This window comes from Myotis yumanensis, unplaced genomic scaffold (assembly GCF_028538775.1).
Source record: "Myotis yumanensis isolate MYYU_CA2020_CCGP unplaced genomic scaffold, mMyoYum1.0.hap1 SCAF_17, whole genome shotgun sequence".
NCBI lineage: Eukaryota > Metazoa > Chordata > Mammalia > Chiroptera > Vespertilionidae > Myotis > Myotis yumanensis.
In genome coordinates, this window is record NW_027223768.1 from 32,295,957 (window position 1) to 32,321,246 (window position 25,290).

Genomic DNA, 25,290 nt, shown 5'->3' on the forward strand with positions numbered 1-25,290 from the left:
ATTACTGTTTCAATTTCCTAACTTGTGATCACTCTACTTATTTTTTCCAATTTTTAAAAAAATTTTCAGTATAGTTGGTATATAGTATTATACTGATCATATTAGTTTCAGGTAAACAATATAGTGATTTGAAAATTTTATACCTTACAATGAGATCATATCACTAATTCTAATATCACCTGTCACTTTGAAAGTTATTACAATATTTCCCTTCACCTTTTTCATGCACCCCCACCCACCCACCCACTTCCCCTCTGGCAACCATCTCTTTAGTTATTGCTTCTATGCATCTGATAGTTTTGGTTTGTGTGTTTTTTTAATTCCACTTATAAGTTAAATCATATGCCATTTGTCTTTCTCTTTATAACTTAGCATAATATCCATCTATGTTGTTGCAAATGGCAAGATTTTACTTTTATACTGTAGTGTAATATTCTACTATATGTGTATATATCACAAATTCTTTATCCATTCATCTACTGTTGGATACCTGGATTGCTTACATGTCCTGGTTATTAGAAGTAAGGCTGCAAGGAACCTATGTGTGCATGTATCTTTTTTAAGCAATCAGATAAATACTCAGAATTGGAGCTGCTGGGATGTATAATAAATGTATTTTTAGGCTTTTCTTTAGTCTTTTTTTTTTTTTATTGATTTCAGAGAGGAAGGGAGGAGAGATAGAAACATCAATGATGAGAGACAATCATTGATTGGCTGCCTCCTGCACGCCTCACACTGGGGATCAAGCCAGCAACCCAGGCATGTGCCCTTGACCAGAATCGAACCCAGGACCTTTCAGTCCACAGGCCAAAGCTCTATCCACTGAGCCAAGATGGCTAGGGCATATTTTTGGTTTCTTAAGGAATAGCCATATAGTTCTCTATAATGGTTGTACCAAATTTGCCCATCAACCGTACACGTGAGTCCCACTCTACTTCCTTGCCAACACATGTTTTTGTTGACTTTTTAAATACAGCCATCCTGGCCCTGAATGGTTTGGCTCAGTGGATAGAGAGTCGGCCTGCGGACTCAGGGGTCCCAGGTTCGATTCCGGTCGGAGGCATGTACCTTGGTTGCGGGCACATACCCGGTGGGAGTGTGCAGGAGGCAGCTGATCGATGTTTCTAACTCTCTATCCTCCTCCCTTCCTCTCTGTAAAAATCCAATAAAATATATTTAAATAAATAAATAAATACAGCCATCCTGAATGTTGTGATGTGGTATCTCATTGTGGTTTTGACTTTCATTTTCATGGTGATTAGTGATACTGAGCATCTTTTCATGTCTGTTGGCGATAAATATGTCTTTTTGGAAAATGTCTTTTCATGCTACTTCCTATTTTCAAATCAGTGATTTAATTTTTATTGTTGACATTATTACAGATGTCTTCCATTTTTCCCATTTTCCCCCCTCCACTCAGAACCCACAGTCTCCCCCTTCCCCTCTGGCCCTAACTACATAGTTTTCTGTGTCCATGGGCTACACGTTGAAATGATAATGTTTTGGAAATACCGGGTTAAAGAAAATATTAAAGTTATTTTTCCAAAAAAGAAGAAAAACCCCACGTGGTCTTGTGTAGAAGCACGGATAAGTGAGTATTTGTGAGTACTGGGTAGTGTTGACAGGCCAGTTGGAGCCAGGCAGGCGCATAGGGCTCTAGACTGTCATGATGGAAGAGCTCCAGTCAGAGATACCTTGTTCATACTGCTTACTCCTTTTATTCAGACCCAAAATGGGCTACAGGGAATGTGGTTGAGAACACACTGCAGCCATCTTGCAGGTGGGCCAAAGCACCCAGAGAGAGCTCCTACTTGCCGTATCGAGGTGGAGGGCGATGGAGTTTACCTGCATATTTGGGAGAGCCCCTGTGGTTTCCCATTTCTCTATTTGGTCTCCTCCTTTTGTTTGTTCTTCAGAAGCTGTTCAGTGAGATCAGCTCTCTACATAGGTGCATATTTTGATGTATGTGTAGAAAGAGGAGAGTTTAGCATCCATCTAGACGAAGGACATCCTGTACCTCCTCACTATTTTGTGCCTTGGCATGAAGTCTGTAGAAGGGCAACTGTGCTCCCAAATCATCATAAATACAAGTTTACATCAAATCCATTTGTGCAAATTTAAACAGCAATTTGGGATTATTGGTGCATGGTGTCCTATTTCCAGAGTTATCCCTACAAGTGGGGAAGAAACTATATGCATTTTATAGTTCTGAAAAGGGGTTTCTAAGGCAACCACAACCAATTTGCAGGAAATGGGGGGCACAAAGACTATGAACATTAAACAATGCAAAAAATATAAAATAAACTTTTAATTTTCAAAAAAGAAAGCAAGGCAAAACTAAGTATTATACCAAATACCTTTAAGAAATCCTTAGGAGTCTTTAGAAATCTAATTATCTTAAGCAAGAGAAAAATTTGCCTATAAACTTTACTGTATTTCCTCAAATTGAAAGTATATTGACACATCAATAATAGTCTTCACCCTGGTTACTCGAACTGTAGTCCAGGTCCAGCATCATCATCACATAGGGCTCATCAGAAGTGGAATCTCAGATCAGTTATGGTACTGAACATTGAATCTGGGGATACAGCACTCAGATGCTTACTCCATTTTAAAAGAGCCATTAATTGATAGCTAGAGTGTTGGATTCAAACTTGTTTAAGAAACTTTAAGTATTCTGATGCAACGATGTTTTAAACAAAGAAGTGAGGGACACAATGCTATATTGTTTTGCTTTCCTTAGGAGTTATTTCTACATGAACCTTTTAGAATTGTACAAGTATTTCCTACTCAGACTGACGTGTATAGACAATTTAAAAAATACTACTGCAAGAGAAACCGCATCTGCATAGCATGTGTTCTAAAAATATAAGACTGAAGATTCAAATGAAGGCATTGTAGGTACTTAAAAAAATCCAATAATAAAAAAGAAGTTTGAGTTCTTCATGAGTGTAGAATTTACTTTTATTATATAGATGAAACCCAAAGATTAACATAAAAGAAAAATATATCATAAAACCATGTGTACCCAAAGTCTTAATATTATTGGTTTGAGACCTGGCCGGGTGGCTCAGTTGGTTGGAGCATCGTTCTGTACATCAAAAGGCTGTGGGTTTGATTTCCAGATCTGAGAGACTGCACCACTGGGTCCCTTAAAACACATACTACATGGGGCTACCCCCAAAAATCTGGGATGCATAGCAGTTTGATCTAAGACATAGAAACAAATATAATGAGACAGCAAAAATAGGGAGACAAACAATCCCCAAAGGAAAGAAAAGGAGTAATTGCCAGAAAAGAAACTAAATGAAATGAAGGCAAGTAATCTGTCAGAGAGAGAATTCAGAGTAATAGTTATAAGGATGCTCAAATGTCTGGACAACAAATACACGCAACTCAATGAGAATTATAAGGAGCGGAAGGAGAAATTCATCAATAGGAGTAAAAATCAAGAAAAAATGAAGAATGACATAGCGGCAATAAAGAACACAACAGAAGATTTCAACAGAGGAGTAGGAGAAAGAGGACCGAATCAGTGAGTTAGAAGACAAGGTAGACAAAGGAGCCAAGCAGAGCAACAAGTAGAAAAAAACCCTTGAAAAGCAGGAGAGTCGAAGGGACCTTTGGGACAACACGAAATGAAACAATGTCCACACAGTAAGGGTGCCAGAAGGACACAAAGCTGAGCAACCTGTTTGAAGAAATAATGACAGAAAACTTCCCTGACTTGGGGAAGAAAAAAGTCACACAAGTTCAAAAAGCACAGAGTCCCAGTCCAGGTGAACCCAAAAGACACATCAATTAAATTGGCCAACATAAAAGACAAAGAAAGGATGTAAAGGCTCAAGAGAGAGACAAAGTTACCTACAAGAGACCTCCCATTAGACTATCAACTGATTTCTCAACAGAAACACATCAGGCCAGAAGAGAATGGAATGAAGTATACAAAGTGATGCAAAGCAAGGGACTGAAACCAAGAATAATCTATCCAGCAAGGCTATCATTCAAAATTGAAGGTGAAATCAGGAACTGTGCAGACAAAAAAAGGCTAGGGGAGTTTATTACCACCGAGCCAGCAATGCAAGAAATGCTAAAGAGACTGTTGTAAAAAGAAGAAATAGAAAGGGAAGAAGGAACACAGGCATAAAGAATAAAAATGGCAACAAACAACTACCTATAACCTTAAAGGTAAATGGATTAAATGCTCCAATCAAAAGACACAGGGTAGCTAAATGGATAAGAAAACATGACCCATGTCTATGCTATCTACAAGAAAACATGATCCATGTCTATGCTATCTACAAGAGACTCACCTTAGAACAGAGGACTCACACAGACTGAAAGTGAAGGGATGGAAAAAAATTCTTCAGCCAAATGGAAATGAGAAAAAAGCTGGGGTAGTATAATTGTATCTGACAAAATAGACTTCAAAGTGAAGGCCATAGCAAGAGATACTGAAGACTCCTTCATAATACTAAAGGGTACAAAAAGAAGATATAACTCTGGTAAACATATATGCACCTAACACATGAGCATCCAAATGCAAAAAAAAATTCTAGAAGATATCAAGGGAGAGATCTACAGCAATACAATCATAGTAGGGGCCTTTAATACCCCATTGACATCATTGGATAACCCTTCTAAACAAAAAATCAACATAGTGATCCTAAATGGCTCAATAGATCAGATGAAACTAATTGACACCTTCAGAACATTTCACCCCAAAGCTATGGAATATACATTCTCCTCAAGTGCATGTGGGACATTTTCAAAGATAGACGACATGTTAGGACACAGTCTTAAGTCTCTGCAAATTCAAGAAGACTGAAATCATATTAAGCATTCTCTGACATCACAATAACATAAAATTCAAAATCAACTAAAATAAAAACACTAAAAAACAATCAAACATGGAGGCTAAATAGCATGCTATTAAACAATGAATGGGTTACCAAAGAGATCAAAGAAGAAATCAAAAACATCCCAGAAAAAAATGACAATGAAAACACAACAATCCAAAATCTATGGGACACAATAAAAGCAATCCTGAGAGGGAAGTTCATAGCACTATAGCCTTACCTCAAAAAAACAACAAAAACTTGTAATAAGTTATCTAACCCTACAACTTAAAGAATTACAAAGATAGCAGCAAGAAATGCCCAGAACAAGTAGAAGAAGGGATTATAAAGATCAGAATGAAAATAAGTGATATAGACACCAAAAAAACAATACAAAACATCAGTAAAACCAAGAGCTGATTCTTTGAAAGGATAAACAAGACTGATGAATCCTCTAACAGACTAACCAAGAAACAATGAGAGAGGACCCAAATAAACAAAATCAGAAACAAAAGAGGTTAAGTAACAACGGACCCCACAGAGATACAAAGGATCTTAAAAAATGAATGAGCAACTGCATTCCAACAAACTGGACAACCTTGACCGAATGGACATATTCCTATAAAAATACAATCATCCAAAACTCAATCAGGAAGAATCAGAAAACCTGAATTTTCCAATAACTACTGATGAAATTTAAACAGTAATGAACTCCCAGCAAACAAAAGCCTTGGTCCAGATAGCTTCACAGAGGAGTTTTACCAAACATTTAAAGAAGAACTAAAACCTATCCTCCTCAAACTATACCAAAAAATTCAAGAGGAAGGAAAACTTCCAAGCTCTTTCTATGAGGCCAGCATTACCCAAATCCCCAAACCAGATATAGACACTACAAAGAAAGAGAATTATAGGCCAATATCCTTGATGAACATAAATACTAAAATCCTCAACAAAATTCTAGCAAGTTGGACCCAGCAATACATTAGAAAGATCAAACACCATAACCAAGTGGGATTTATTCCAGGGATGGAAGGCTGGTACAATTATGCACAAATCAATAAATGTGATGCATTACATAAACAAACTGAAAGATAAAAACCACACGATCATATCAATTGATACAGGCAAAGTATTCAACAAAACTCAACACCCATTTTTTATAAAAACTCTCAGTGAAATGGGAATAGAGTGATAAGACCTTAACATAATAAAAGCCTTACATGTCAAACCTACAGCCAACATCATACTCAATGGGCAAAAACTAAAACCATTTCTCCTAAGAACAGGAACAAGACAGGGATGCCCATTCTCATCACTCCTGTTCAACATAGTACTGGAAGTGCTAGCCATAGCGATCAGACAAGAAGAAGAAATAAAAGGCATCCAAATTGGAAAGGAGGAAGTAAAACTGTCATTATTTGCAGATGACTTCACATTGTACATAGAAAACCTTAAGATTCCATCAAAAAACTACTCGATTAAATAAATGAATTTGGCAACATAGCAGGATATAAAATTAATACCCATAAATTCATGGCATTTTTATACACTAACTAGAGGCCCAATGCACGAAGATTTGTGCAAGAATAGGCCTTCCTTTCCCTGGCTGCTGGCACCACCTTCGTTCTGGCGGGAGCCACCTTTCCACCTTCGCTCCATCCTGGAGCCGCCGCCTTCCACCTTTGTGCACTACCCAGAGGCCCAGAGCGGCCAAGGAAGGGTGGAACACCTGCATCGCTGCCATGGCAACAATGCAAGCATCTCAGCCTGGCTGCTGCCATCTTTGTCATATCAATTTGCATATTCCCTCCTTATTGACTTTGGGTGCCACCATCTTTGTTGTGAAGTGATTGTCAATTTGCATATTCTATCTTTATTAGATAGGATAATGAACTCTCAGAAAGAGAAACTAAAGAAAAAATCCCATTTACCATTGCAACAACAAAAAAAATTAAGATACTTAAGAATAAACTTAACCAAGGAGGCAAAAGACCCGTACTCCAAAAACTACAGGACATTGAAAAAAGAGATAGCGTAAGATATACACAAGTGGAAGAATATACCATCTTCATGGATTGGTAGAATCAACATCATTAAAATGGCCATACTACCATTTATAGATTCAAAACAATTTATAGATTCAATGCAATTCCTACTAAAATACCAACGGCATATTTCACAGACCTAGAACAAATATTCCAAAAATTTATATGGGATAAAAAAAGACCCCAAATAGCCACAGCAATCTTGAGAAAGAAGAACAAAGTTGGAGGGATCACAATACCAGATGTCAAGTTATACTACAAAGTCACTATATTCAAAACAGCCTGATACTGGCACAAGAACAGGCATATAGACCAATGGAAAAGAACAGAGAACCCAGAAATTGACACAAGCCATTATGCTCAATTAATATTTGACAAAGGAGCAAGAGCATACAATACAGTCAAGACAGTCTCTTCAATAAATGGTGCTGGGAAAATTGGGCAGATACATGCAAAAAAATGAAACTAGACCACCAACTTATATCATACACAAAAATTATCTCAAAATGGATAAAAAACTTAACTTAGATATCAGTCGTGAAAGCACAAAAAATCCTAGAAGAAACCATAAGCGGGAGAATCTCAGACATCTCTCATGGCAATATGTTTACGGATATATCATAATGGAAGCTAAGGACAATGGAAACTAAGGAGAAACTAAACAAATGGGACTACATCAAAATAAAAAGCTTCTGCACAGCAAAATAAACCATCAACAAAAAAGAGAGACCACTGCATGGGTAAATATTTTTGCCAATGATACATCCAATAAGGGGTTAACCGCCAAAATTTATAGGGAATTCATACAACTTAACAAAAGAAAAATTAAGCCAAGTAAAAAATGGGCAAAGGACCTAAATAGATAGTTCTCCAAAGTGGACATACAGAAGGGAAAATGGCATATGAAAAAATGCTCAAAGTCACTAATTATCTGAGAGATGCAAATCAAAACAACAATAAGGTAATACCTCACACCTGTCAGAATGGCTATCATCAACATATCAACAAGCGACAAGTGTTGGTGAGGATGTGGAGAAAAAGGTACTCTCATGCACTGCTGGTGGGAATGCGAACTGGTACAGCCTCTGTGGAAAACAATATAAAGTTTCCTCAAAAAAGTAAAAATGGAACTCCCATTTGACCAAGTGATCCCACTTCTAGGAATATAGCCTAAGAAATCAGAGACACGCATAAGAAATAATATATGCAACGCTGAACTGATAAACAAAAATAAACCCAGGGACATAGAAGCATCGAACAGACTGTCAAACCTCAGAGAGAAGGCAGGGGAAGGGTGTGGGGGTGGGAAAGAGATCAACGAATGAACTCATATGCGTATACACATACGCATGGTGGAAATACCCATGGACACAGACAATAGGGTGGTGAAGGCTGGCCGTGGGGGGCAGGAACGGGATGGGAGGGATTAATGGGGGGAAAAGGGAGACATATGCAAAACTTTCAACAATAAAGATTAAAATAAAATTTTTAAAAAATTTTTTTAATTTTCCTTATAGACATATAGCTGAAGCAGCTCTACACAGATTTCTCTTGTTACAATGATAGTATAATTCACTGTAAATATTTTTAGTAAAGAAATGCAATTCTGATGGCACAGTCATGTAGGCACATTGAAAAAAAATGCATGAAATACAGAGTGTAAACACAAGCTGCACAAAAGTATGTCAACCATGAGAGGCACCAATATGTTCAAGAAACGTGCTTTAAGTTACCCTTTCCTCTTCTTGTGTCGATACAGGACTCAGATGACAATACGTTCCAGGAAAGCACCTACAATAAACCAAAGAACAAGTGAAATGTAACTGAAAACTAATCACCAAGATTCAAAATCTGGCAGGAAAAATTAATGTTCAGTGGGCAGAAAATGCTATTTTATTTAAGCACATTGCCCTGGCTATACATTTATAATCTTTCTGGACTCTTCACTATCTAAGGGCAAATCTCTGGAATCACTCAGTCCACAGCAAGCAGAGAAGAGTCCTTTCCTAATTTACAAAGATACCCAAAGCATATTTGGGATGCAAACTCATATGACTAATCATCTTGAAAAAACATGTATTATTTAGGATTTGTTACTAAGTGGACATGTCCTATCCTATATAATAAGAGCCTAATATGCAAAATGTCCCCTTAGGCAGTTGTTCAACTGGGAGTTCGACTGGGAGTTCAATCGGGCTTTCCACTGCTTGCTATGATGTGTGCTAACCACCAGGGGGCGGAGCAGAACATGGCAGGTGTCAGTGATGTGGCGCTGGCAGCGGGTGACAGTGGAGGTGCTGCCGAACCCAATGGGCCCCAGTGGGACCGCAGGAATGGGCGTAGCCACCACCCGGCTCCCAGGTGCTGAGGGAGCCGGGGGCGGGGGGGGGGGGGGGGGGGGGGGGAGTGGCCTGGCCCTGATCGATCACTCTGCAGGCGGAATGGTGAAGGTGAGGGGGTGGTGCCAGGCTGAGGCAGGGTGCCAGGCGGGGCTCTGGAGCTGCGAGGGTAGGATGCAAGCTTGGGCCCGATCCCCACAGGCCACCCCGAGGGACCCCACCTGTGCATGAATTTGTGCACCAAGTCTCTAGTCTATATATAAAAGCCTAATATGCTAAGTGTCCCTCTGACCGTTCTTTCGACCAGTCACTATGACCCGCACTGACCACCAGGGGGCTGATGTTCCAACCGGTAGGTTAGCTTGCTTCTGGGGTCCAGCCAATTGGGACTGGGCAAGATGGGCTGGACATACCCTGCAGCCCTTCCGCAGTCCCTCCTCAGCCCCATTCATGCACAGTGGGGTCCTTGGCCTGGCCTGTGCCTTCTTGCAATCCGGGACCCCTCGGGGATGTCAGAGAGCCCGTTTCAGCCTAATCCCTACAGGCCAGGCCAAGGGACTCCTCTGGTGCACAAATCTGTGCACCGGGCCTCTAGTAGAATATAAAGAATATATAATCAGCAACACGAGGCAGTGTATCATATAAAAGTTGAGGTGTTTCTAGACTGGTTTACTTAATTTCAAGCATAAAAACTGTAGAAACTGAAAAACCGTTATGCTCTTCACATTAATATTTTGATTTAAGTGGGATCCAAGTTGGGACACTTACCAACAGCTAAAACAATCGCAACAATGACTCCTGCACCTGAGAAAAATAAAACCAGTTTGAAGATAACTGAGCACATGTGAGTCTCCAGGTGGCAATTACATTTTAGTTAATCAAATCATCTACAAACTACAGCAAAAAAAAAAAAAAAAAAGTTTATCAGTCTAGTTTAGTGTGACAGTGCATCCAGCTCATTTGATCACAGAGCCCTTCAATTATGATTCCAGGCTTAGGGCCCAATACTGTTTTGTGTTGTAGCTATAGCACTAGGTTATTAGTAAATATTATTAGAACAATTAGAATTCACTAGATTAGTGGGAAAATCATTTTAAAAATGTATTATTCCATCTTAGTTTATATAGTTCAGTATTCAGTCTATCATTTCTTATGACTTTATTACAAAATTATATTTTTTCACCAACAGTGGTGGCTCTGTGGAATAAGTCATAATAAAGTTCTTTAATTTATTACAGAAATGTAGTAGTTGAATCTTCACAAATAATACATGATCTTATCATCAATTCTTCCTCATGCATGCCCACCTTCAAATTAAGACATACCAAGGAGATTCTAAGAATGCAAAAGAAACACCAGGGCACATGGATAAAATTATGCTTAGAAACTTAAACAAGTATTTTTGACTATCAAGAGAGCAATAAATATTTCTACAAAATCTTAATTTATCTTAATTAAATTTCTATGAAACAAAGCATAGAAATATACAATGTCTTATTACCTCTGCTCTTTTTACTTCATAAGAAAAATTGTCAAGTGTTTAATGAATGAAGATCACTTTGAATTTACTGGTGCAATGACAGTTTGACCACAGAGAGAAAATTTAATGACCCTAAGGTGCATTTTATAAAGAGACCAACCTTAAAATTTTTCTTCATTTACTCATCAAAAATACTTGTATTTCATTTAAATGACACAACTATACTTATAATTTTCTTGAACACATATTGTGTGAACTACGTGAGTGTACATAAAATGTGATACACCAGCTTATTAAAAAAAAAAGTAAACCAAATTATAATACATTTAGTCTTGTGTATATAAGGTATGAATAGAAAGAAAACTTACCTACCAACTGTCATCACAAAAGCAGTGTTACATGAAAAGCAAGTTATATTCTACAAATTTTAACCTACACCTAAATATAGCAGTTGAGAAAATTACTTCACCTTACAAGGAATCCTAATTTGTGGCACCTCTTAAAAGCTGTATTATCTATATGACTCTACACATACTACAGTTTATATTTGCCATGGTATCTACACTACTAAAATTAAAAAATTTTAGTTCTCCCCATTTGTGACAGATTATACCTTCTCAAACTACAGATAATTGAAATATATTTCCATGTAGGACTTTAAGGTTTCATACAGCAGAGCATTACTAACTAAAAGAATACCTAATAATGAAGAGAAATAAATAAAATAAAATAATACCTGATGTATTAGATGGTGTTTTATCACTGGGAGTGGGGTGTCCTAGAAAAAAGAAAAAAAAAAGGAAATAAGTAAAAAGAGAAAGAAGACAATAATAAAGATTAAGACCTCTAAATTATAGTTTAGAATTTTTATCTTTGAATGAATACTCTTATCTTATTTTCTTCATATAAATTATATTAATGTTCCTATTTCATAGTAGTATTATAAAATATTATAAATTGACTAAAGGCCTGGTGCACGGATTCATGCACATTGAAAGAAAATTATTTAGAAGGTGACCGGCATATGTCTGAGATTTTGCTGCCTGTGGATTCCTCTAATATTTTTATGGTTTCCCACCTTACATTTAAGTCCTTTATACATTTTGAATTTACTTTTGTGTATGGTGTGAGTTGGTAGTCTAGTTTCATTTTTTTTTTGCATGTAACTGCCCAATTTTCCCAACTCCATTTATTGAAGAGACTGTCTGAACTCCATTGTATGCTCTTGCCTCCTTTGTCAAATATTAATGGAGTATAGTGGTTTGGATCTATTTCTGGGTTCTCTATTCTATTCCATTGGTCTATATGTCTGTTTTTGTGCCAGTAACGGGTAGTTTTGAGAACAATGGCTTTGTAATTCAGCTTGATAGCTGGTACTGAAATCATTCCTAACTTGGTTGTTCTTTCTCAGGATTGCTGCAGCTATTCGGGGTCTTTTTTTATTCCAGATGAATTTTTGGACAATTCGTTTTAGGTCTGTGAAATATGCCGTTGGAATCCACAGGGAGCAAAATATCAGAGATATGCTGAAGTAATATCTTCACCGATACAGCTCCTAGGGCAATGGAAACTAAAGAGAAAGTAAACAGATGGGACTACATCAAAATAAAAAGCTTTTTTACAACAAAAGAAAGCATCAATAAAACAACAAGAAAGCCCACTGCATGGGAGAACATATTTACCAATGTTATCACCGATAAGGGTTTACTCTCCAACATTTATAGGGAACTCATACAACTTAACAAAAGGAAGATAAACAACCCAATCAAAAAATGGGCAACGGACCTAAATAGATACTTTTCAAAAGAGGACATAAGGAAGGCCAAGAGACATATGAAAACATGCTCAAAGTCACTAATCATCCGAGACATGCAAATCAAAATGACATGAGGTACTATCTCACACCTGTCAGAATGGCTATCATCAACAGATCAACAAATGTCAAGTGTTGGAGAGGATGTGGAGAAAAAGGAGCCCTCGTGCACTGCTGGTGGGAATGCAGACTGGTGCAGCCACTGTGGAGAACAGTATGGAGTTTCCTCAAAAAACTAAAAATGGAACTCCCATTTAACCCAGTGATCCCACTTCTAGGAATATATCCCAAGAAACTAGAAACACCAATCAGAAAGGATATACGCACACCTATCTTCATAGCAGCACAATTTACCATAGCCAAGATTTGGAAACAGCCTAAGTGCCCATCAGCAGATGAGTGGATTAAAAAACTGTGGTACATCTACACAATGGAATACTATGCTGCTATAAAAAAGAAGGAGTTCTTACTATTTGCAACAGCATGGATGGAACTGGAGAGCATATGCTCAGTGAAATAAGCCAATCAGAGAAAGATAAATATCACATGATCTCACTCATTTGTGGAATATAATGAACAACATAAACTGATGAACAAAAACAGATCCAGAGACAGAGAAGCATCAATCAGACCATCAAACCTCAGAGGGAAGGTAGGGGAGGGTGGGGGTAAGGGGGAGAGATCAACCAAAGGACTTGTATACATGCATATAAGCCTAACCAATGGACACAGACACAAGGAGGGGTGAGGGCATGAGGGGGGGGGGGGATAATGGGGGGATAAGGACACATTTTTAATACGTTAAAAAAAAAAATGAAGGTGGCTGGTGGGGCAAGATGAGCCAGACATGCCCTGGAGCCTACCTCCCCATGGTCCCTACCCAGCTGTCGTCACCTGGGTAGCACCGAGGCTCAAAGGGCATTTGCAGAGTGAGCCGGGTCCCTCGGCCTGGCCTGCACCATTTCGCAATTGGGACCCCTTAGGCGACGTCAGAAAGCCCATTTTGGCCTGATCCCACAGGCCAGGCCAAGGCACCCCACTGGCGCATGAATTCATGTAGCAGACTTCTAGTCCTATATAATCCTATATAACAAAGAGCTAATATGCTAATTAGACCGGATGGTGGAACGACCTTCCTGAACAACGGGGGGCGGGGGGGGGGGGGGGGCGCGGGTCCAGCAAGCCTGCGCTGCCAGGCCAGCCATGGTGGTCGCAGGATCCCCCATTCTGCAGAGACGGTGGAGAGGCAGTGGCAAGGTCCCGGCGCCTCCGCAGAGGTGGGACAAGGCTCCACGCTGCCTTCCTAAGAGGTGGCAGCACAGGCCTGGCGCCTCCACAGAGGCTGGATGGCACACAACCACGGCATCTAAACCTCCCACAGCCCCTTCCCTGGCTGGACCGGCCCCGTCAACCAGAGGGTGGGGGGCGGGGCCAGCACTAAGGAGCAGCGAGCCCAGCTTCTGGTTGAGCTGTGCTCCCCCCAACAGCCCCGCTAAGCCAGAAGCTGGGCTCACAGCCGGCGAGCACAGCGGCGGTGGCGGGAGCCTCTCCCACCTCCGCAGCAGGTGGGCGGTAAGGAGCGAGGGGTCCTGGACTGCAAGAGCCCTGGATTGAAAGAGGGATATCTGAGTGGCGGCTTAGGCAGACATCCCTGAGGGGTCCTGAACTGCAAGAGGGCGTAGGCCGGGTTGAGAGACCCCCCAACCCCAGTGCATGGATTTCGTGCACCAGGCCTCTAGTCCTGTATAATAAAACTCTAATATGCAAATCAACCAAACGGCGGAATGATCAGCTGAACAACCAGTCGCTTTGACACACTGACCACCAGGGGGGCATACACTCAATGCAGGAGCTGTCCCCTGGTGGTCAGTGCGCTCCCCCAGGGGGAGTGCCGCAAAGCCAGAAGCTGGGCTCACGGCTATGCGTGCAGCAGTGTTGGCGGGAGCCTCTCCCGCCTCCGCTGCAGGTGGGTGGTAAGGAGCGAGGGGTCCTGGACTGTGAAAGTCCGGACAGCAAGAGGGATATCTGACTGCCAGCAGGTGGACATCCCTGAGGGGTCCCAGACTGTGAGAGGGCACAGGCTGGGCTGAGGGACGAGCCCCCCCCCCCCCCCCCGCCCCCCAGTGCATGAATTTCATGCACCGGGCCTCTTGTATAGAATGAGTATTTCAGATGTACCAACAATTTAAATGCAGAAATGTGCCCTAGCCAGTTTGGCTTAGTGGATAGAGCGCTGGCCTGCAGACTGAAGGGTCCTGGGTTCGATTCCAGTCAAGGGCACATGCCTGGGTTGTGGGCTCCATTCCCAATGGAGAGCTTGCAGGAGGCAGCCAATCAATGATTCCCTCTCATCATTGATGTTTCTATCTCTCTCTCCCTCTTCTTTTCCCTCTAAAATCAATAAAAGTATGTTTTTTAAAAAAATGCAAAAATGCAACCAGAACACAAGGTTGAAATGTTTATGTAACTGAAGTGTGGGGTAGACCTAAAGCTTTTATAGAAAGACACAACACTCATAGCCAGCCATTAGGGAAGTGATGGATATAGCTAGCAACCTATAAATGTAAAGCTTCTGCACATATCAATGACCATTGCAAGAGTAAAATATGGCATATATTAAAGTCATCATTAAAAGGATGGGAATAAATCTAAATACAAACCCAAATCTAAGATGGTACATGTAAAAAGTTTTAGGAAAACATGAACAGCATGAGGCTGTTTTTAAGATAAAAGAAAAATTGACAGAATATGTAGATCTACATATATAGGATATTAATGTATAGAAACAGTAATAATGGACTAGAGTAAGAGGAGATTCTTTACTCTGTAATATTTGAAATTCTAGAAATTTATATTCATATACTACTACTTATGTAATTGAAAGTTCTATAAAGCAATCTATACCCAATAGTACGAAATTCTTCAAAGGTAACTGACTGGTAAAAATAACGAATGGGGGGGGGGGGGGGGAACCTAGAAAACAATGTTCACTTCAAGTAAAAGAGGCTTAAATTTATAATGAGTTCTGATAAATCAACACAAATAATTAAGAAACCTAATAGAACAAAGGACATAAATAAGTAAAGTAGACCAAAAAGCTTATCTGATAATTAAAGAAATGAAAATTAATACATGACTTCATTTTCCACCCATCATGTTATAAACTTCTTAACAGTAGAAGTAGGACAAAGAGTTTTTGAATCTGGACTACCTGGAACTGGACGCTTGGTTGGTTGAATAGGCTTGACATCTGCAAAAACAATTTTGATACCATTCATCAGCCTTATCAATACGATATCATGAATTTAATTTTTATTTTAAAAAAATATTAATTAGTCATTAAAATAAAAAATTCAGATACTTTCTGAACTTTACAATTCTACTTCTGGGCATTTCATCTAAATATGTATTTTAAAAATACATAACAATGTAGTAGAATCTTCACTACAGCTTTGTATTTATAAATGGAAATAACAGAAGTTAACTAAAAGTAGTTTATAAAAGTGATCAAAATAACCATTTGTATGTTTATTATTTTTTAAAATATGCTATTATTGATTTTTAGAGAAAGAGGAAGGGAGAGGAGAGAAAGAAACATCGATGTGAGAGAAACATTGACTGCTTGCCTCATGAACATAACACGATAGTGGATTGAGCTTGCAACATGGGCATGTGGCCTGACCAGGAATCAAACTAGCAACCCTTTCAGTGCTTGGGAGGATGCTCAACCAACCCAGCCAGACCAGCCAGGGCTAAACATATGTTTCTTTTCAAAAATACCATTCAAGCAGCATTATGCTACAGTACATAATTTCTATCCTTTTCTTTTCACTCAGCACTTTTTGGATATTTTTTCATATAAGCAGAATTAGACCTACCTTTATCATTATTACATGTTACTACTGATTCCTTCTTTAACTAATAACAAATTATATTTCACAGGCAGATGAAAAATTTTGATTTTTAATATTTAAAAAAATGCTATAGTTGCCCAGCCAGCATAGCTTAGTCAGTAGCGGTTCTCAACCTGTGGGTCGCGACCCCTTTGACCATCGGAAAACACATATATAATTACATATTGTTTTTTGTGATTAATCACTATGCTTTAATTATGTTCAATTTGTAACAACGAAGTTGGGGGTCACCACAACATGAGGAACTGTATTAAAGGGTCGCGGCATTAGGAAGGTTGAGAACCACTGGCTTAGTGGTTGAGCGTCGACCCATGAACCAGGGAGACCATGGTTCAGGGCACATGCCTGGGTTGCAGGCTCAATCCCCAATGTGGGACCTGCAGGAGGCAGCCAATCAATGATTCTCTCTCATCACTGATGTTTCTCTCTCTCTCTCCCTCTCCTTCCCCTCTGAAAACAATAAAAAATATTAAAAAAATAAAAAACTCTATAGTTTATAAACTTGGCCTGGGTTGAGGGGAGGGAGACTGGAAGGAGTCAACGGGGGGAAAAAGTGGGCATATAAAAAATATATAAACTTTCAACAATAAAAAATTATATATAAACTATCAACAGTAAAAAAATTATTAAAAAATACAAAACCCCTATAAAGTTTTCTCACAATCAATTTGCTCTTCTTTCAAATGCTAAATTGTAAAGGTGTTTTATAAACCCTTTATGAATTCTCATGGTCACTCGTTCAAAAGCGTATCAACAAACAGTATCCCACAGTGCATATGCCCACTAGGACATGTGCATAAACACGATGGGCCAATGAGTATAAACTTCACATGCAAAAACCATCTCTTCTCACCCCACTCCCCTGACCTCATAGCGCTCAACTGAGATACTCAAGGAGGCTACCAGGGGCCAGATACACAGGGATTATAAAAAGGTGTTCTAGTTACCATGTTAACATGCGTAACTTCCCTCAATTTTTAAGGTCTTAGGAAAACAGAAAATATACAAGCAAATTGAAAGCCAATGATTGAGATTTGAGTTCAACACCCTCATTAACCAACAGGAAATTAAAGCCCACAGAAATGATGTTCCATGAGAAAGCAGAACCAATTGAGGGCCCTGAGTGAGGTCAGCCCAGGTGAATGCTCTGCCCACGACTGCTCCTGTCTCTTGTTTCTGCTGAAACCAAGGAGAAGCCAGAGAAAGCAGCACTGAAATCAGGATGACAACTCCTTCCACCACATGAAAATGATCTCTCAGGTCTTAGGCTGAGCCATTGATGAGTAGTCCATGCAACAAGTCCTCCATTTCATTTCAATAAGTAAGTTTTTTTCCCTGTATTTCAGTTGCTATAAAATTTAGTTTCTATTCCCAAATGAAAATGCTGGTGAAGCCCTGGCCAGGTGGTTCAGTTGGTTACAACATGTTCCCATACACCAAAAGGTTGAGGTTCAATTCCCAGGCAGGGCACACACCTAGGTTGTGGGTTTGATTGACAGTTGGGTTGCATATGGGAGGCAACCAATTGATGTTTCTTTCTTTTCCTCCCTCCTTCCCTCCCTCCCTTCTCTCTCTCTCTCTCTCTCTCTCTCTCTCGCTCTCGCTCTCAGCAATAAGCATATCCTCAGGAGAGGATTTTTTAAAAAAAGGACCCAGTAAAGACAAAAAGAATAACTGTATGAGATGGGAGTGGAGGGTAGTAGTAATATGGGTCTTGTTCTAGAGACACCACCCGAAAATACCAGTTGAAATTTCACTATAGAAAAAGAATGAAACTGTTTGCAGTCCAGGAAATGAAACTTTGTCCTGGATCAGGTAGATACCCTGTAAAGGTATCATCAGATAGATCACTTTTAAAATGGATAAAATAGCAACGTTGATGACACAAAACAAAAATGTTAAAAAACAGAAGCCATGCTGGAGAGCATTATGCTAAGTGAAACAAGCCAGTCAATGAAGGAAAAATACCACATGATCTCACTCATTCATGGATAATAAAGACCATTACAAACTTTTGAACAATAATAGATACAGAGGCAGAGCTGCCTCAAACTGATTGTCAAACTGCAGTGGGAAGGCCAGGGAGGGTTGGGGGGGAGGAGAGGGGGGATAAAGAGATCAACCGAAGGACTTGTATGCACCCATATAACCATAACTAATGGACATAAGACACTGGGGGGTAAGGGAGGGCAGGGGCTTGTCAAGGGCGGGGGGGAAAAAGGACACTTATGTAATACCCTTTGTAATACTTTAAGCGAAAAATAAAAACAAACAAACAAACAAACAAAAAACAGAAGCCATGGATCTTCTTGTTCACTGACGTACTGGAGTGATGCTGTTAAGGCATGTAGCTTCCTTTAACAACTTCCTACTAGGATATGCCAGATACTGTGCTAAATGGTTTAATGGATCCCACTTAAAGGTTCCTGCCATCCAGTGAGGAAGGCATTGAACAGTTTTACATGTAAATAAACACATTTAAGGTTTACATAACTTGCCAAGTTAACAGAACTGTTTCCATCTGAGGACCATGGCAAATCAGTTTAGAATCATTAAGTAAAACAAGTAGGATGGCTGTAAAGATGTGCTTCCTCCTTTCATTACTAAAAATGATGAGTGTAAATCACCAGATAGTTAAAGGATTATGAAAAAATATCTAGGAATTAAAATGATTTCTAAAAATCACCAGGAGTTTAAAAGGTTCTGAAAGTGTAAGTAGGGCCAAAACCGGTTTGGCTCAGTGGATAGAGCGTCGGCCTGAGGACTGAAAGGTCCCAGGTTCGATTCCAGTCAAGGGCATGTACTGTGGTTGCGGGCACATCCCCAGTAGGAGATGTGCAGGAGGCAGCTGATCAATATTTCTCTCTCATCGATGTTTCTAACTCTCTATCTCTCTCCCTTTCTCTCTGTAAAAAATAAATAAATAAATATATATATATATATAAAAAAAGAAAGTGTAAGTAGGATGTTACTAAACCTGAAGGACTCGAAATCGGAGGTGTGGTACTGGGAGGCGGGGAAGTCAACAATGGAAAAGAAAATAATTTCAACTGGATTAACCGCTTAGGAATTAAAGTCTTTTCATTCTAAACTTATTCAGATGAAAATACCCATGCTTCAATTTTCTTAAAGATGGCTGCTATCCAGTACACATAAAGTCAAAGAAGAAAAATTAATAACCTGTGTGATATACATAATGTGCCAACCCTATGAAAATACACAAGTAACAAAAGCAGAATTCTTTGTGACTTCTACATGTGTCATATTAAGACATAAATACTAAAAGTGCTTCACTTCAATTACCCTGTCATTCATATTTCAAAGATATCAAATCTAAACAACAACAAAAAAGTAGAAGACACTCTTTGTACCTTTATCACAGCGAGGCTTCTCGGGTACCCAAGCATTATTAGCTTCACAGACAATTTTGCGGCTGCCTTCAAGGGAAAAACCCTGGTTGCATTCAAACTCAACTTCTGCTTTGTAGTAATATTTTTTCCCAAATCCTGACACAATAGTTCCATTAGGGAGTGATGGATATGGACATTTGACCACTGAAAAGTGAAGAAATTTCAGAATTAATGAAAAGCTGTTTTAGCCTAGGAGAGAAAACCGAGTGCAAGGTCCTCATTTCCACTGTGAACAGAGAGGCCAGGAATGGAAGGCAGGATGTTCATCTTCTTTTAAAAACTTTACTCGTGCCCAAACCGGTTTGGCTCAGTGGATAGAGCGTCGGCCTGTGGACTGAAGGGTCCCGGGTTCGATTCTGGTCAAGGGCATGTACCTGAGTTGCGGGCACATCCCCAGTGGGGGTGTGCAGGAGGCAGCTGATCGATGTTTCTCTCTCATCGATGTTTCTAACTCTCTATCTCTCTCCCTTCCTCTCTGTAAAAAATCAATAAAATATGTTAAAAAAACCCAAAAACTTTACTCGTACATTTTAATTCCAGGTAAATAGATTTCACACAATCCAACCATCTTTTCCCACCTAGAAGAGATGCCATTAGGTTTATTGGCTTTCCTACATTTCGCCCCATTATTGACAAGTTTTGAGAAAGGTCTGCCTCCCAGGGACAATTTCCTAGTAAGTTCAAACACAGCCTTTGGGTGCTCTTTGGCCCTAGGGCTCTGTTACAATTTCACGCTGACACTGAGTCCAGTGCCCTGCTCTGTACAAAGGCTCCTAGGAGAGGCTCTTGTGATGAGAAAAAGCTTCCGCTCAAATGTGAAAGCTGGAAAGCAGCTGGCTCTGCAGAGATGCAGAGAGAAGGTTCTCAGGGACTGACAACATACAAGAACTGGGATGTTCAAGACACAGAAAGGCCAAGGAGTCAGGGCAGTGTTTCCATACGTTTTGGATTCCAACCCAGGAACCAAAAACGACATTTTCCTTTGTAAACCAGTATGTAATCCTACAGGCCTGACATAAAGTTAAAAGTTAATACTTAGACTCTGGTATTTCCCATTGTACTCTACTTCTTAAGAACAAAAACCCTGGTGCTGACCTTCTAGATTGATGTCAGGATCCAGTAATGGGTTTGGCAGAATTTGGAAAAAAATAAAACACTGACTGGCAGTGAGTACAGAGAGCATCTTATGAGAATAAACTGGAAGTGAGCTCTTCCTCTTTGCATGTCGACCTGAATGTTCATCAGGTATCTTTTCCCCTCAGCCAAGAGAACGTCCTTTAGCAATTCTTGTAGTGCAGGTGGGGTGGTGACAACTCTCTTAGCTTAGTTCATCTTAAGAACTTTTTATTTCATCTTCAGTTTTAAAAGATTTCTCCTTAAAAGATGAAGGGATTAAGAAGTACCGATTGGCAGTAACAAAATAGTCATGGGGATGTAAAGTACAGCATAGGGAATATAGCCAGTAATCCTATCCTATATAATAAAAGTGTAATAAGCTAAGTGTCCGACCCATAGGTCCATCATTCTGTCTACCACTCCACCAGTTGCAAAGACGTCCACTGACCACCAGGGGGCAGACACTCAGACCTGTAGGTTAGTAATATTTTCCCTTGACAGAGATTTCTAGGTGTCCTGTTTTATTTCTCTGTCAGCAGTTTAGTAGATGTTATTGTCTTCTAGTTACAAGTTCCTTAAGAGAAGTCAGCTGTCATTCTTACTGAGAGGGGTGGGGCGAATGGAATATGTTGGTGTTGCTTTCCCCCTCACACTGGCTGCTTTTTGTTTGTTTGTTTTCAGAAGTTTTACCATGATTGGCTACTTCACCGGGAGCTTCTTGGTAAAATTTCAAAATTTATTTATCCTGCTAGGGTCACTGAATTTCCTGGACTTGTGGGGTGGTTGTTATGGATCAAATGTGGATAATTATTCAAATAATCATCTATACTGTTGTTTCTCCTCTCTTTCTGAACTCCAATGACATGCATACTTGACTCCTTGCTATTCTCCATGCATATTTGACTGCTAGTTGTTCCCCAGGTTATAAGTCTTTCTAGAGATAATAAAAAATAATTCTTTCAAATCATCTGGTTGGTTTCTATTGTCCTCACTTCAAGTTCATTGATCTTATTCCTTGTTGTGCTGAACTGATATTAATCACAGAAATTGTTTCTGTAAGTCAGAATTACTGGATATAACCTACATATGTTAAAATGCATCCTTATAAGTGCACAGCTGAATGAGGTTTGATCAACACAAATAATAACCATGTAATTATCACCACAGTAAAGACACAGAAAGGTTCCATTACCTCCAACATTCCCTCATGCCACTTTGTAATCAACTCTCCCCGTCCCCATCCCCCAACCACCTTCCACCAGCTAACCATTGATCAGTTTTCTATCCCTATGCTTCTTTTCCAGAATGTCATAATGGGATCACAGCCTCTGAGTACAGCTTATTTCACCTAGCATAATGCATTTGAGATTCACCTCTGTACCTGTAAGATTAGACGAGCAATCCTTTATATTACGGAGCATTATTCCATTATATGGATGCACCATGGTGGTTTGGCCATTCACCAACTGAGAAAGATGGGCTGTTTCTAATGTGAGACGATTATGAGGCTGCTATAAATATTCTCATAATAGGGTTCTATGTGAACATTTACTTGGATTAATTTACTTGGATTGCTGAGTTGTACAGTGAATGCATCTTTAACTTTATAAAAAATCATCACATGCTTTCTTAAATACACACACCACTTTGCATTCTTAACTTTCAATGTATGAGAGATCTAAGTACTCCATATCTTTGTAATGGTATGGTTTTTTCCCTTTTAGTTTTACCATTCTAATAGGTGTTTAGTTGTATATCATTGTGCTTTTAAATTACATTTCTGTGACTAATGCCATTGAGTAACTTTTCATGTACTTTTTTGCCACCCATACATCTTCGTAGGTGGAAAAGGTCTATTCAAACATTTTGCCCATTTTTAAAAAATTGGATGTTTTCTTACTTGTTTTCAGAGATCTATATATATGTGCTTTGCAAATATCTTCTTCAAGTCTATCGCTCATATTTATATTCTAACTAGAGGCCTGGTGCACAACATTAGAGCACTTGTGCAGGGGGGGGGTCCCTAGTCTAGCCTGTGCCCTCGAGTCCAGGACACCTCGGGGGATGTCCGACTGCTGGCTTAGGAGAAGTGGGCCTAAACCTGCAATCAGACACACTCCAAGGGGTCCTTAGCGCTGCTGCAGGGGCAAGAGAGGCTCTGGCCACCACCGCTGTGCTCACCAGCTGTGAGCCTGGCTTCTGGCTGAGTAGTGCTCCCGCTGTGCATTGAGCGTCTGCCCCCTGTTGGTCAGTGCGCATTATAGCAACCAGTCATTCCGCTGTTTGGTTGATTTGCATATTAGCCTTTTGTTATATAGGACTAGAGGCCCGGTGCACAAAAATTTGTGCACTGGGGTGGGTCCCTCAGCCCAGCCCCTCGGGGGCCTATTCCCCTGGCTGCTGGCACCAGTTTTTCAATGGTGCCCAGAACGCAGGCCTTCGCTCTTCGCCAGGAGAGGCCGTCGTGGCGGGCTTCGCTCTTTGCTCGCCGCTCGGGCCGCGGAGGCAGAGCCGGCGCAACAGGCTTAGCGCTTAGCTCTTTGCTCGACATTCGGGCCCTGGGGCGGGACCGGCGCAGCTGGCTTCGCTCTTCGCTCGCCACACTGGCCTACGCTTGCTGCTCCTGCCCAGGGCCAGCAGGCTTCGCTCCATTGCTTGGCGCCTACATATGCAAATTAGCCACCATCTTTGTTGGCGGTTAATTTGCATATCACGCTGATTAGCAAATGGGAAGTGTAGCGAAGGTACAGTCAATTAGCATGTTTGTCTATTATTAGATTAGACTAGAGGCCCGGTGCACAAAAATTTGTGCACTCGCGAGGGGGGTGGGTTCCCTCGGCCCAGCCTGTGCCCTCTCACAGTCTGGGATCCCTCGGAGGATGTCCACCTGCTGGCTTAGGCCCACTTCCTAGGGAATTGGGCCTAAGCTGGCAGTCAGACATCCCTCTGGCAGCCCGGCAGCCTTCAGGGAATATCCACTTGCCAGTGGGGAGCAGGTCTAAGCTGCAGTCGGACATCCTTAGCGCTGCTGAGGAGGCAGGAGAGGCTCCCACCATCACCGCTGTACTGGCAGCCATCAGCCTGGCTTGTGGCTGAGCAGAAGTCCCCCTGTGGGAGCGCACTGACCACCAGAGGGCAGCTCCTGCATTGAGTGTCTGCCATCTGGTGGTTAGTGTGTGTCATAGTGACCAGTCATTCCCAGTCGTTCTGCTGTTAGGATCAATTTGCATATTGCCCTTTTATTATATAGGATAGAGGCCTGGTGCATGGGTGGGGGCCAGCTAGTTTGCCCTGGAGGGTGTCTCATATCAGGGTGGGGGTCCTTCTGGGGTGCCTGGCCAGTGTGGGTGAGGGGCTGATGGCTGTTTGCAGGCTGGCCAAACCCCCAGCGGGGACCCTCACCCCATGGGGGTGTGGCCAGCCTGGGTGAGAGGCTGAGGGCTTTTTTCAGGCTGGCCACACCCCCTTCAGGGTGGAGGTCCCTGATGGGGTGCCTGGCCTGCCTGGGTGAGGGGCTGATGGCTGTTTTCAGGCTGGCCACACCCCCCAGCAACCCAAGCTCCCAGTCTCTCCTTATTTTCTTTTCTTTTTTTTTTTCAGTGCCTCCTTGAGCGGAGGCCAGGGCGGGCTGGAAGCAGATATCTGGGATTTATTTATCTTCTATAATTAAAACTTTGTAGCCTTGAGCGAAGCCCAGGGCTGGCCAGGGCAGGTGGGAAGCTTGGCTTCCTCCATGGCCCGGGGCAACCCAGGCCTCCTGCTTGCTCCAGTTCCAGAACAGCATATATAGCTATTCTGTTTACTTGTTAGTCGAGTATTTACAAAGTATTTCCATACTATTTACAAATGAAAAAATAAATAAAACATGTTATTACCTTTACACTCAGGAGGGTCACTACTCCATTTGTTTGGCCCAGAACAAATCAGTCTGCTCTCTCCAACAAGTGAATATTCATCTGGCCCAGTCGAAGGATTACAACGGTAAGTTACCATTTCATTATATTCAAATGTATCCTTGTAGCTATTGCTGAATATTCCATTTTCTATTTGTTTAGGTGGTTGACACAAAATCTCTTAAAAAGATAAAAAAAGAGGACAGGAAAGGCAAAAGAAAAGATAAAAGATTAAGACAGCATTAGTAATGACTTATGAACTGCTTCAATAAATTCATTAACATATGATTTCTACAATCTACTTGAATATCCAATATCTATATGAAACAAAGTTTCTATGAAAAAAAAAAGTATGATCTTTTTCATCCATACAGTATGTAGTGCAGTTTGCCAAATGTGCAAATGGTGTGTTAATGCAACAGCCTAAATCGAGGTCTATACT

The 25,290-nt window shown here is 40.6% G+C and overlaps 1 protein-coding gene across 1 annotated transcript in view; it reads right to left on the minus strand.

Annotated features, from left to right (window-relative positions):
• Positions 1-2,946: 2,946 nt before the first annotated feature.
• LOC138995549 (membrane cofactor protein-like) overlaps positions 2,947-25,290 on the minus strand; it is a 36,418-nt gene continuing 14,074 nt past the window's right edge. The window contains exons 5-10 of the mRNA XM_070396070.1: positions 24,831-25,028; positions 19,801-19,983; positions 15,727-15,765; positions 11,439-11,480; positions 9,991-10,026; positions 2,947-8,674 (exon numbers count right to left, since the gene is read on the minus strand). Coding sequence (XP_070252171.1) covers positions 8,646-8,674; positions 9,991-10,026; positions 11,439-11,480; positions 15,727-15,765; positions 19,801-19,983; positions 24,831-25,028 — 527 coding nt within the window. The 3' untranslated portion in view covers positions 2,947-8,645. The remainder of the gene's footprint in view (positions 8,675-9,990; positions 10,027-11,438; positions 11,481-15,726; positions 15,766-19,800; positions 19,984-24,830; positions 25,029-25,290) is intronic.